The sequence below is a fragment of the Antennarius striatus genome, chromosome 2 (genome assembly GCF_040054535.1).
Source record: "Antennarius striatus isolate MH-2024 chromosome 2, ASM4005453v1, whole genome shotgun sequence".
Taxonomy (NCBI): Eukaryota; Metazoa; Chordata; class Actinopteri; order Lophiiformes; family Antennariidae; genus Antennarius; species Antennarius striatus.
This window is the reverse complement of record NC_090777.1, coordinates 8,830,456-8,843,613: the sequence shown is the minus strand read 5'-3', so window position 1 is coordinate 8,843,613 and position 13,158 is coordinate 8,830,456. Positions and strand designations below refer to the sequence as shown.

At 41.9% G+C, this 13,158-nt stretch overlaps 1 protein-coding gene across 1 annotated transcript; it reads right to left on the bottom strand.

Annotated features, from left to right (window-relative positions):
- Positions 1-3,969: 3,969 nt before the first annotated feature.
- Positions 3,970-9,415, bottom strand: krt8 (keratin 8). The gene is made up of 8 exons (XM_068325775.1): positions 8,900-9,415; positions 7,014-7,222; positions 6,366-6,426; positions 6,152-6,247; positions 5,776-5,940; positions 5,452-5,577; positions 5,076-5,340; positions 3,970-4,787 (listed from the first exon to the last, which is right to left on the bottom strand). The coding sequence occupies exons 1-8, from the start codon at positions 9,272-9,274 to the stop codon at positions 4,558-4,560; spliced, it is 1,527 nt and encodes a 508-aa protein (XP_068181876.1). The 5' UTR covers positions 9,275-9,415; the 3' UTR covers positions 3,970-4,557.
- Positions 9,416-13,158: the final 3,743 nt, after the last annotated feature.

Here is a 13,158-nt window from a genome sequence, read left to right as displayed (position 1 = left end):
AAGAGCCGCTCCAGAGTCTTTATCAGATGCGATGTGAGCGCCACCGGTCGGAAGTCGTTCAGCTCGCTGGGACGGTTCTTTTTGGGAACTGGAACGATGCACGACGTCTTCCAGAGGGTGGGCACCTTCCTGAGATGCAGGCTCAGGTTGAAGACCCGTTGTAGTGGTTCCTTGAGTTCAGCGGCACAGGCCTTGAGTAGATGGGGGCTCACCCCATCTGGTCCTGCTGCTTTTCAGGACCGAAGCTTCCTCAGTTCTCCTCTTAACTGGTCCGCCGTGAAGATGGGAGGAGGCTGTGATGGTGGTGGGAGCTGGGGGGTGGAAGGACGGTGTCTGTGACAGCGAGGAGGGCTTGCAGGTGAGAGAGTGGGGGAGGGAGGAGAGTGGGGAGCTAGGATAGGTGTAGGTGGGCTTGAGGGAGGGAGGTAGAATAGGTGGTGGGAAGGGGGGAGGAGTGCTCGTGGGACTGCTCCGCTGCTGCAGAGAGGGGGTCAGTAGGTTTGGAGGAGAAGGAGACCATCGGATAGGGGTGAGACTCATGAGCTGCTGCTGAGGTCGTGAGGGTGGAGGGTGATAGGGGTGCTGCGGGGGGGCCTGGTTGAACCTATTGAAGAAGTCGTTCAGGTCGTTGGCTCTCTGCACCCCTCCCCCCTCTTATCTGGTCCTGGCTTTGTGTCCAGTGATGTTTCTCACACCTTCCCATACGTCCCTCATGCTGTTGGTGCTCAGCTGCTGCTCCACCTTCCTCCTGTATGTGTCCTTGGCCTCCTTTATGCAGCGTCTGACCTCTCGCTGTGCTTCTCTCATCTCCTCCTCATCCTTCGTCCTGAAAGCCTTCTTTTTCCTGTTGAGTACATCCTTGACGTCCTGTGTTATCCACGGCTTGTTATTTGGATAGCACCGAACTGTCTTGGTGGGGGCGACCCCATCTATACAGAAGTTGATATAGTCTGTCAGACATTGATGTCCTCTCCATGTCCACCCAGCAGTACGTCCCAGTCCGTAGTGTTGTAGCAGTCTCTGAGAGCCTCCTCTGCTTCAGGAGTCTATCTCCTGATGGTGCGTGTAGAGACTGCCTGTCTTTGGACCAGGGGGGTGTACTGGGTCTGGACGTACACCAGGTTGTGGTCTGACTTGCCCAGCGGAGGCAGGGCGGTGACTCTGTATGCATCTTTAACGTTGGTGTACAGTAGGTCAATCGTCCTGTTCTTACTTGTGTGGCAGTCAACAACCTAGTGGAAAGCAGCCAGGCCAGTGTCCAGGGTGACATGATTAAAGTCTCCAGAAATAATCATGAAGGCTTCAGGATGTTTGGTCTGCAGCCGTGCAACTACACTGATGATCTTCTCACATGCAGCGGCTGCATTGGCCGATGGAGGGATGTTAACACAGAGGGAGATCACGTGACTGAACTCCCGTGGTAAATAGTATGGTCGTATGCTAACAGCTAGCAGCTCCAGATTAGGGCAACATACAACCGCCTTCACTAAAACATGGCCGGGGTTACACCAGCGGTTGTTGGTGTAGATGATCAGTCCCCCACCTTTGCTTTTCTCACATGCCTTCGTGTGTCTGTCCGCTCTCACCACAATGAAACTTCGCAGTTCTATGTTAGCGTCCGGCGTCAGTCAGCCATGTCTCCGTTAGTATGAGCATGCTGCACTCACGGTAGATCCACTGGCTCTCCAGAGCGGCCAGCTCATCGATCTTATTCGGCAGTGAGTTGACATTGCCCATGATCACGGAGGGAAGCGATGGTTTGAATCGCCTGTGGTTGTCTGCCTGCCTAGCCTTTAGCTTAGCCCCAGCCTTGCAGCCACGATAACGTCTCTTCAGTTCAGACAGTACGTTATGTCTCTGTCCGTGTTTCGTGTTTCTAAGAGCCAGTAACTCCTCTCTAGAATGAGTGAGAGGGATGGTTCTCGGTTGTACAGCTGTCATATCCATGTGATACATGTTAAAAAGTAGTAAAAGTAGGAAAGGTAGTAAAAACGTACAAAAAACAGGCAAAATAAAAGACTATGTTGCAGAAAGTACGGAGAGGCTACCATCACCTACGGTGCTCAACTGTCAATCTGTCTGTAGAAGGTGAGAATCACATGAGTCAATTTCACAGCAAAGTCTATTTCTGTTGTTTTCCACGCAAATTAAGGAAGTGTTCCTTTATTTTTGCCAGTGTGAGACTAGAGTTGCTCAACTTGACATTGCAAATCATGCAGAATTGCCATTGACGCATTGACTTGCCACTCACGATTAATTCTGTTAATTTTTATTGTGCGTTAATTTGCAGGGTAATTAATTAATCTAATTAACACGTTGAACTGACAGCCCTAATAATTAGATGAGAAAGACGATACAGTTGTTTCAAAATAGCCAAGACAATCATCACTGGCCAGTAACCTCAAAAGATCATCCCAGCCAAAGAGGGCATTGTTGCTGGGTCAATTCCTGCATAACAATGTTTCAGTAGAAAGCTGAATACTCAAGTTTATGGTTTGCAATGAAAAAAATCAAAATTTTTTCATGTCTAAATGTCTTCACAAAACAAGTCAAAAGACGTTGTTGGTGACACATGACTGTTTCTGTTAGATCACATAAGCCTCATATCTTGTTACAGAATATATTCTTCTTTTCCGTTCCGCTTTTCCATTCAGGGGTCGCCACAGCGAATCAATTGCCTCGATCTAACCCCGTCTTCTGCATCCTCTTCTCTCACACTAACTACCTTCATGTCCTCTTTCACTTCATCCATAAACCTCCTTTTTGCTCTTCCTCTAGGCCTCTTTCCTGGCAGTTCAAAACTCAGCATCCTTCTACCAATATATTCAATATCTCTCCTCTGGACATGTCCAAACAATGTCAGTCTGGCCTCTCTGACTTTATCTCCAAAACCTCTAACATGTGCTGTCCCTCTGATGTACTCATTCCTGATCCTATCCTTCCTGGCCACTCCCAAAGAGAACCTCAGCATCTTCATCTCTCCTACCTCCAGCTCTGTCTCCTGTCTTTTCCTCAGTGACACTGTCTCTTGACAAAACAACATTGCTGGTCTCACCACAGTTTTGTACACCTTTCCTTTCATTTAAGCTGAAACTCTTCTATCACACATCACACCTGACACTTTTCTCCACCCGTTCCATCCTGCCTATACACGGCAATGGACCTAAGTACTTCAAATGGATGGATGGATAGATGGATACTTAAATCATTCTGGAGGAAATTGTACTGTATGAGGAAGTCTGGAGTGGCAGAGATGTTAGAGTGGTGCAGGATATGTATGAAGACTGTAAGACAATAGTGAGGTGAGCAAAAAGGAGGTTTATGGATGTAGTGAAAAAGGACATGAAGGTAGTTGGTGTGTTGGAGAGAAGAGGATGCAGAAGACAGTGTTAGATGTAGGCAATTGATTTGCTGTGCGGACCCCTGAAGCCAAAAGAAAAAGAAGATTTACAGCAATGCTATAAATTATGCTATGTGGTTTAACCATTTAAAAAAAAAATCATTATACCTTAGTTTTGAAGTACTCAGTAGTGTTCCTCCAGCTGAGCCATCTGCTGTTTCAGCTGATGTTCCATCTAGTGGTAAAGTTTCATACTGCAACAAGCTTATATGCAAGTGTTATCCCTCCTTCCTACTAAGCATGCAGGCAACTCTACAGATGGTAAAGTCATTTAAAGAAAGAAACATGAAACTGGAGAAGCAAAGATTAAAAAAAAAAGCCCATTCTATAAGAATATTGTTTAGTTTTAGGTGACTATACATAAATACGTACTTTCACGTACTTTCATGATAACAATAATATTATTATTATAATAGCAGTAATATATTTAATATCTGGACAGACCTGACAGAATGAGTAACAGTTCCCATTTACAATCAAATTATTGCCTTTTAAGATTGATTGACGTTCATTTACTCTACTTTATTGCTCTATTTCATTCATTATTAAAAACTAAAACAAACACATCATGTCTGTTCAGTAAACACTGTTTTTTTATTTGTCTTGATAGCAAAAACAGCACCTCAGGATGACAGTATGAAATGGGCAGTCTCCTGAGGGGTCAAAAAGTTTCAGTTGCAGGATGCACACTGCGAAGACATGCACTACCTACTGCAGCAGGCAATTTTAAGACATGAGCTGACCAACATCATTAGAGGACATTTCAGTCTCAGTACATTCACATCCTTTGATAACACCACAGTCTACTTCATGCAATATCATTCTGAAGGAAACAGCTCTTTGTGTGTGAAATAACGGCATATTTCAAGGGAGTGTCAAATATATCACTTGGAATTTGCCCAGTTTCTATCTCACTTTGTGAGACACAACATTTTTAGTACAGTTAGACATACAAATGAATTCTTTGGTCCTTTACAAGTCTTTGGTAATGTTAGTATCATTTATTGCTTCATTGAAAGAATTAGGTTTGACTAGAGAATGAGCTAGCAAACATTTGACTTCAGACTTGTTTATCATAGGGGATAAATTGTAAGTAAAAATTACTACAAAGGTGGAGTACATAGCAGACAGGTAGCTACACCTGCATACTGGACAACTCAATCCTCAATGACCTCAGAGGATTCGGACACCACTCTGCCATCCCTGGTCTCAATCATCTTGATAACGACGTTCTTCTTTGGCTGACCGATGCTGTAGCCCCCAGAACTGCTTCCACTGAAGTTTCCACTGCCATATGCACTGCTACCATATCCACCGCCATAACCGCTGGAGTAAGTATTTGAGTAGCTGCTCTTCATGCTATCCACGGGAAAACCACCGTAGCTCACTGTTGATAGAAGGAAAACATGATTAAACCGGCTTCCTCGCAACTCCAAAAAAACAAGCACTTCAGGTTAATTGGCTTTTCCAAATTGTCCGTAGGAGTGAGTGTGTGTGAGTGTTTGTCTCTTTGTGGCTCCACGGTGCACTGGCATTACACCTCACGCCCCAAGACAGCTGGGTTAGGCTCCAGCTCCCCGCAAGCCACGTAAGCGGATGAAACGGTCAGCGAAAATGAATGAATGAATTAATCAATACAAACGCAATGAGGGCGAGTTACAGGAAAGTCACTTACTGCTCTGTTGGGAAATGTTGATAGCCTTGATGCCAGTTGCCAGCCTGTCCTCCTCTCCCTCCAGAAGTTTCCTATATGTGGCAATCTCAATGTCCAGAGCCAGTTTAACATTCATCAGATCCTGGTATTCTCTGATCTGGCGAGCCATGTCCTGTTTGGCTCTCTGCAGGGCATCTTCCAGGTCCTTAATGCGTGCCTTGGCGTCCTTCACAGCCATCTCACCACGCTCCTCAGCTTCAGCAATCTGTGCCTCCAGGTTAGCACGCTGGGAGAAGATATTGAAAAAGCAAGGCATTGTCCATGCTCATGAGCGTTAAAACTGTGTGTGACTCAAAATAATGGACCATGGTGCCCAAATCCCCTTTTTTCCCCATACCTGTCCCTTGACGCCATCAATCTCTGATGTTAGTCTCTGGATCATGCGGTTCAGGTCTGCGACTTCTGTCTTGGTAGACCTCAAGTCATCTCCATATCTATTTGCAGATGTCTGCATTTCCTCAAACTAAATAAACATGAGCAAAATAACATGACAAGCTGGAAATCACATTGATGTATCTACTTCCTCACAAACTGGAAAATTTTGTGCTCAAAAATATATTCATTATTCTTTAAATAGAAACAACATCCCAGTATTTATAATACAAACTTTATCATGACAATGTAAGTTGTAAGGAGAATTCAAAAAGTGGTTCTATGTTACCTTAGACCTGTACCATGATTCTGCCTCAGCACGGCTTCGGTTTGCAATGTCCTCATACTGAGCTCTGACTTCAGCCACAATTGAGTCCATGTCCAGGTTACGGCTGTTGTCCATCTCCACAATAACTGAAGTGTCCTTAATCTGGCTCTGGAGTTCACGCAGTTCCTGCACAAAAATAATCAGTGATAATTCATTCAGAAAAGCAATCCAGCTGGTGTATAAGATGGTCAAGATGGTAAACAGATGCTTGAAAGACTGACATCCAAATACTGTGAAAATAAAATGACCGAATAAAGATGTCGTAGGAATTTCAATGACAGGGCCACAGAAAAGGAAAAAAAAACACAAGCCCACTGAGTTGATTTATGTGCCTCACCTCCTCATAGATCGACCTAAGGAAGTTGATCTCATCTGTCAGACTTTCCAACTTGGCTTCCAGCTCAACCTTATTCATGTATGCCTCATCAACATCCTGGCAAAATAACATTATAAAGTAAGATGCCACAAAGGACTCATGCTTCCCTCAAAAAAACAAAGACAAATCATAGTATCTAATTGCAATTGACACACATTCTGTTGGAATTCCCTACCTTCTTAATGAGAACAAAGTCATTCTCACACTCTGTACGCCTGTTGATCTCATCCTCATACCTGAAAGAAATAATTGTAGGTCAAGGTTAGATGCTGAACTTTAAGATAACATTTTTTCAGGTTTAAGAAAGTATACACTAATGTAACACTAGGTGGCGCAATTAGTCCATCCTTAACTCTAGGGAATTTTCCATCAGGTCTATGTTGACTCAGGGTCAAGTCTGAAAGGTGTTGAAGGTATTACACCCTTTGGACTTCTCTGAAATGACAGTCTGCATGACAACATGAGCACTTCCATGCTTGTGCTCTTTGGTTTAATTGTGATTGTATTTGCAGCAAACTATAAAATGCATTTTAAAATCCAGTCAGTCATATGTAACGCAGTGGGAACATGCTTTCAGAGTGCTGTAAGTCCCTTGAGCTGTTATGATGTAACACGATAGGACAGATGTAGGGAGTAGCCACAGAAGGATTCAATCATTGCATGGAAAGGCTTGTATTGAAGCAAAAATTCTGAACTGCAATGCACTGATCCTACTATTTGAAGAATCCAACAGTTCAATACCTCCTTAATAAAAAAAAAATCCTAGATAAGCCATTTCCAATCTTTTTGTGGACTTGCTGGCCCCTCGAGCCTCTTCACTCACTTGTTCTTGAAGTCTTCCACCAGGCCCTGCATGTTGTGGAGGTCGGCCTCCAGCTTCATCTTGTCATTGCCCAACCCATCCAGCTGTCTGCGCAGGTTGGCAATATAGGCCTCAAACATGGCGTCGATGTTAGAGCGGGTGGTGGTCTGTCCCTGAAGCAGATTCCACTTGGTCTCCAGCATTTTGTTCTGTTGTTCAAGGAAGCGAACCTGTTGCATGAAAATAGAGGTAGAAAAATGGGAATATATGTTATTGGTGAGAAACATGAAATTCCTTTGTAATTATTCACATAAACTTGCTTGTTCACTAATGCAAATGTGTAATGACCTATTTCTCTTCATCAGAAATGGGTTATTATAAAGTGTAACACCAAAGTGCTAAGCCCAGGATTTACATCCCAAATATCAGTCCTCAGGTCACCCTCACCACAATTCCTATTCACCTCCTGCAGCCTTTGTTATTCTATCTTTGTAATCTACTGTTGCCTGTGCTTTTCTAAAAGAATGACCAATCTACGTGCATCCTAACAGGAACTTGGCAAACAAGATGATGATAGATCAACAGACGTAATTCATTCCTCTCCTGTATGTCTTCTTGATTTTTATGTTGTAAGAGTTCCAGGCAAAAGAAGACAAATGAGGGACAGGCAGATGAAAAGGCAAATATTAATATTTATTTAAATGTTTTATTCACGTAATGAGAGAAAAGGGTGTAGAGATTAAGGGGAAGGTGATGAGGTTGTTCCATACTATCACAGAGTGATAAAGGTGGGGAGTCGACCTTTAATTACTGACACATTGCATTCCACAGGTGTGACCAATAATTTCTTTAAGGGCTACAGAACGCAGTCAGTGCAGTCTTCAAATGAATGTCATCACAGATAACAGATGATAGTGAGGGACATATGTCTTAGTCACAGGGGAGCAAGAGAGTTGATATGTAGCCAGTCTGCCAGCGTTAAACAGAACATGAAACCAAGTGGCCTTTTTAAATATTAACACAATGATGAGGCAGTAGAGGACAAACACACTCCTGAGGATAAGGTCAATGCTAGATTAAATGCTGATCAAATGATTTAAAAGTCAAAAAGAGCAATATTTTTTAAGTTATAAATCAACTTATTGTCATTAAGGTAACATCAGCAGTCAGTACAGCTGTGTGTGTGTGTGTGTGTGTGTGTGTGTGTGTGTGTGTGTGTGTGTGTGTGTGTGTGTGTGTGTGTGTGTGTGTGTGTTTGTGTGTTTGTGTGTGTGTGTGTGTGTGAGTAGAGGGGGTGGTGGCCATCAGAGCAGCAGAAGTGGCCACACCCCAAGAAAGGGAGGGACTATTCCCAAGGTAAATCTTATCACAGGCCCTGAGCTTTGCTCTGACACACCCTTAGCTCTCTTTCTCTTTTGCTCTCTCTCTCTCTCTCTCTCTCTCTCTCTCTCTCTCTCTCTCTCTCTCTCTCTCTCTCTCTCTCTCTCTCTCTCTTTCTCTCTCTCTCTCTCTCTCTCTCACTCTCTCACTCTCTTTGTCCTCCTCAGTTGTTCCTTTCTGTGTCTGTTTTTCATCACTATAAAAGGAAGCCTGCGCCAAAAGGTTCATGAGCTGTAGCACAGTCATTCCTCCTGACCCAACTGCATGTCTGGGACAAGAATAAAAAACAACTTTGTTCACCAAGAAAAAGTGCAGAGAAAAGAGTTGCATGACATGTGTCAAACATATGGTGCTGTTTCTGTCCAATACAGCATAATGTCATGACGATAAACATTCCACGATTGAACCCTACTGAGAAATCAACTAATGACCCACTGAAACCAGTTTTTGCCTGTTTGAACAGGAGATGATACCATTCCAAAGTGTTTGAATGATACACATAAATGTTGTTTGTTCTAAAGTCTTACCTTGTCTATGAAGGACGCAAAGCGGTTGTTGAGGGTTTTGATCTGCTCCTTCTCCTGGGTGCGGACAGCTTGGATGTTGGGGTCAATCTCAAGGTTCAGAGGGGCCAGTAGACTCCTGTTGAAAGTAACAGCGGTGACGGGAACCTGGGGAACTATGCCACTACCAAAGTTTCCCCCTGCACCAGACATGCTTGAGCCCAGGCTGTAGGAAAAAGTGTTGGTGATGCCCATTCCTCCAACAGGCCTGCTGCCTCCATAAGCACTCTTGACACTGTAGCTTCTGCGGGGAACATTGGCTGTATAACTGTGGGAACTGCTGCTGCTATAAGTCCTTGGGACTGTAGACTTGTAAGTATTGCTCCTCATAGTTGCCATTCTGATATCTGAAGTAGTTTTTTGCTCTTGAGGGTAAAAAATGTCTGGAAGATCTGACCAATTAGCTCAGTAGGCGAGCAGGCAGGCAGGCAAGAAGGTAGAGGGAAGAGACCAGAATGGCTGGGGGAAAGCAGAAACTACTGAGGAGCTTTAAAGCCTGTTGCTGTGGGAGGGGACTGTGCTCCGCTGCCATTGGCTGCAGGACTGCCTGAGAGAGGGAGGCAGGGCTGTAACAGTACACTTCTATGACATATTGTCCAGTTACTGAAAACCATTACCTGGTCTGTCCGTAAGCCTTCAGTGTTGTGAAAGAAAACCACGTTTTTAAGAGAGGATTGTGCAGGACTTCTAGTACTTTGTTTTACTCTCCCGTGTCTGTAATTAAAGTTATTCAAACATATCTTTGCTGATTCAACACGTAACTGGGAGGTCTGGTCAAATATGTGTACATAACAACCCTTGTATGCTGAGAAGGCTTTGAGGTGTGTGCAGTTGATAAGAGCTTCAGCGTGTGAACACAAATGCTCAAACTATTTTCAAGATCTGGATCTATGGAAGAGTTCAGGACTACATACCCCCTCAGGTGATTTTATACACAAGCATTTGCAACACAGCACATGAAAAACAAAATATATCAATCAGAACAACTAAATGATCATCAGTCAAATGTGACATTAGAGGAGTTATCTGATTGCTAATTCAGCTTTGTACCTCTTTACAGCCTTAATGCCAGCTGATCCAGCTGCTGAGGGAGAATGGTCTGGCATCGGTTTTGGTATCATTTTTTCATGTAACTATTCTCATTTTCATTTTGTTGACAGAAACTATGATTTAAAAAAAATCAATAATATTTATTGCAGTTTCCAGTTTCCTGTACTGCACCACCTAGGTGGGATGTCAGCACCCTGAGGTCCATGGATGGATGGCCCTTCTCTGCTTTAACGTGTGCATACAAAGTCTCTCCCTCAAATAAATCGTTAATGAAATAAATTAAATACGACTACAATGACCAAAACATTAATCTTGGCTTGATTAAACTGACTTCATTAATAAGCTAACATTTTAGAAAACATTTAAATATCAACTCTTCCATTCACGAAAACTGGACAGTAATACGTCTTTGATGAATACAAGACAAAACCGTTGAGACACTTTAAATCTGAAATTTTATTTTAAAAATAAAAATGGGTTTTGGTGACTAAAATTATGACATGTATTAAATCACTTGACACAGGAGTAAGTCTAAAAACAAATTAAATAATTTCTGTCCCAATTTCACAAGATTTCTGAAAATGTAGAACTACCACATCGAATAAAACAAACAGAAAGGTCATTTATTCAATGAAATGCATCACTTAAAAAAAAGTAAGGGCCCTTTTGTCTGAAGTGTGTTTCTATGCACAGTCAAATTCGGTAGGAACCCATTGATGCAAAGAAAAATCTTGTAGTTCTTATTAAAGCATTAAATAAAGATTTAATATCCACTTTCAAGAATACATAAGTGCTTATTCGAAAACAAGGATAGATGCATTCTTTGAATCTGCTGAATCACCCACTCTTGCAGTCAGGTATTTTAGAGTAGTATCGTCTGTTTGGATGCTTTATGGTCCTAAATTCCACGGCTTTGCAGGTACCGCTTGTCATGCTTACATCTGTAAGCCAGGTGCACTGCACTAACCAGCTATTTGTCAGGACGGTCGAGTAAAAACAAAAGCCTAGAGCTTTGGAAATGCAAAGAAAATAGCTTTTTCCAGGAATCTAGTGTCTGCTACTAGACCGCATAGTTATATATCTGTCATTGTACTGTATATCACATGAGATGTGATGCATCGCTTTGCTTTGCAAACACTTCTCCATCAGTCATAACTTTTCCCCTCCTGTTTAAAATTTAAGAAATAATTATATTCTGTACATGGGCACCATTCTTGCTTAACAATGCTGCAAGTTGAACCTGTGCTATATCAGCCCAGCCTTTACTATAATAGCACCAATCACAACTCTACATTCCTCTCGTCCCACATTTATTTCCTCAATTTCTTCAGTCCCTCACCACCATGAGTCATGAGCCTTGGCATTACCAATCCAAAACTACACACCATGTCCTCGCTGATCCATGTTCTCTAACTCTCTCCTTCGCCATCACTAAGTCTGGTCAACAACATCACTATAGAAACATATAATAAAAAAGGCCCATCCAAAATATGTTGGGATCAGTGCATTTGGGACTGCACAGAGCAGTGAACTGAAAGCAGATTGATCAATTCAGTTATCGTGCTGTATGTGCAAATATTAATGATGGGAATCTGAGTTTGAGATACACAGAAAAAGCCCTGAAGAAACGGTGGTTTGTGAATGTTATATGACCAAATCAAACTCACAGGGATATATATTAGCAGCAGATATTTTAATTGCGGCTGGTTCAAAACCTAACGTCTTCTCAGACTGACTTGATGGAAGTCAATTTCAGTGATTCCCCAATGAATTGCGAAAAAAAAATGTTTTGGTTTATTGCATGACTTTCATTACTCTGATTAGATGACTCATCCAGGATGTTCTGTAGACCTTTTGTAAAATGAATCACTTTTAATTTGAGGCCTTACTTTTTTACATTAAAAACATGTGTATAATTAATTCATTGCGTTGTTATTAACATCACATTTGTTACTGAAAAACACTGAAGATTTTTTTTCTTCCATTTACCGAACAAATCTCCTATACTTGGGCTCTAATAATTGTCTCTTTGGACCATTAATAGTTTCATTGATTTGATATTTGCCAGCTGGATTCAACACTCTTCATCACATTTCCTGCTTTAACCCATTCTAATCTATCAGTCCTCCCTTTTCACTTGTTATTCCCTGATTGTCTTTACTCCTCTCTCTATCTGCCCATCACTAAAGTGTTATCTTATATTTTCCTGTATTTCTAAACTATCTTCTAAATGATAATGGTGGTATTGACCAATGGCCTCTTCTTGTATTGAATATTTGCTTGATTTCAAAACACTAAGGTAGGTTACAGTATGTGCATTAAAGTTTTCACCAAGTAGTAACAAGCTTTCCTGGAGAGAATGTTTGTCAACGTCATACTTTTTGCAAAATTTTAAATATTATTTTCCACATAAACAGATGTTTCACAACAATATTGTCCATAATTTCACATCTGAATTTGTATGTCTTTCTTCACATATTGCTTGGTGTTGCCACCTAACTGAAACCACCCTGCCAAATATTTTCTGCATTGTGATTTTAGGATTCCCTACATGCACGCTAGTATAAATTGGAAAGGTAGAAGTAGCCTGGGGTACGTCATTGGAAAAAAGGCCTTATTTTCTGATTCCTGATGTGGCCATGTAATCCTGATGTCAGAGGACAGTCATCAAATTACATATGCTATTGACATTTACATGCAGGTTATTTTTTGTATGATATCACTCCAGCTGTAACTCAAAACTGTACAAACAATGAAACTTAACACACGTGTTCATCCCTGAGCCAGAACAAGAATCAGATTCTTGTTATGATATTGTAATTACATTTTTAATTACACGACAGCATATTTGGGTTTGTGAGGAGCTAAACTGATGGAAGGGTCTCAGGCATATTGACACAAGGGTTTTACCATAAAACAGTAAACGTTTGTTGAGATTTGACTTTTTTTTACGTGACAGTAACATTTTGACCCAAATTTGGGGAACTGGCTCCAGGGTGTAATATTTTGAAAATGCCATTGCTGTCACCTTGTAAAACAGGGATTTTAGTTTTGTACAAGACATTAACAATCCAAACTTCCTTCATGTACCTCAAAAGAAAACAACAAATCAATGTCTGACTGTAGGATCTTATTGTTGCTGCAGACTCTGTTCAGTTGACTGATAATCTGTC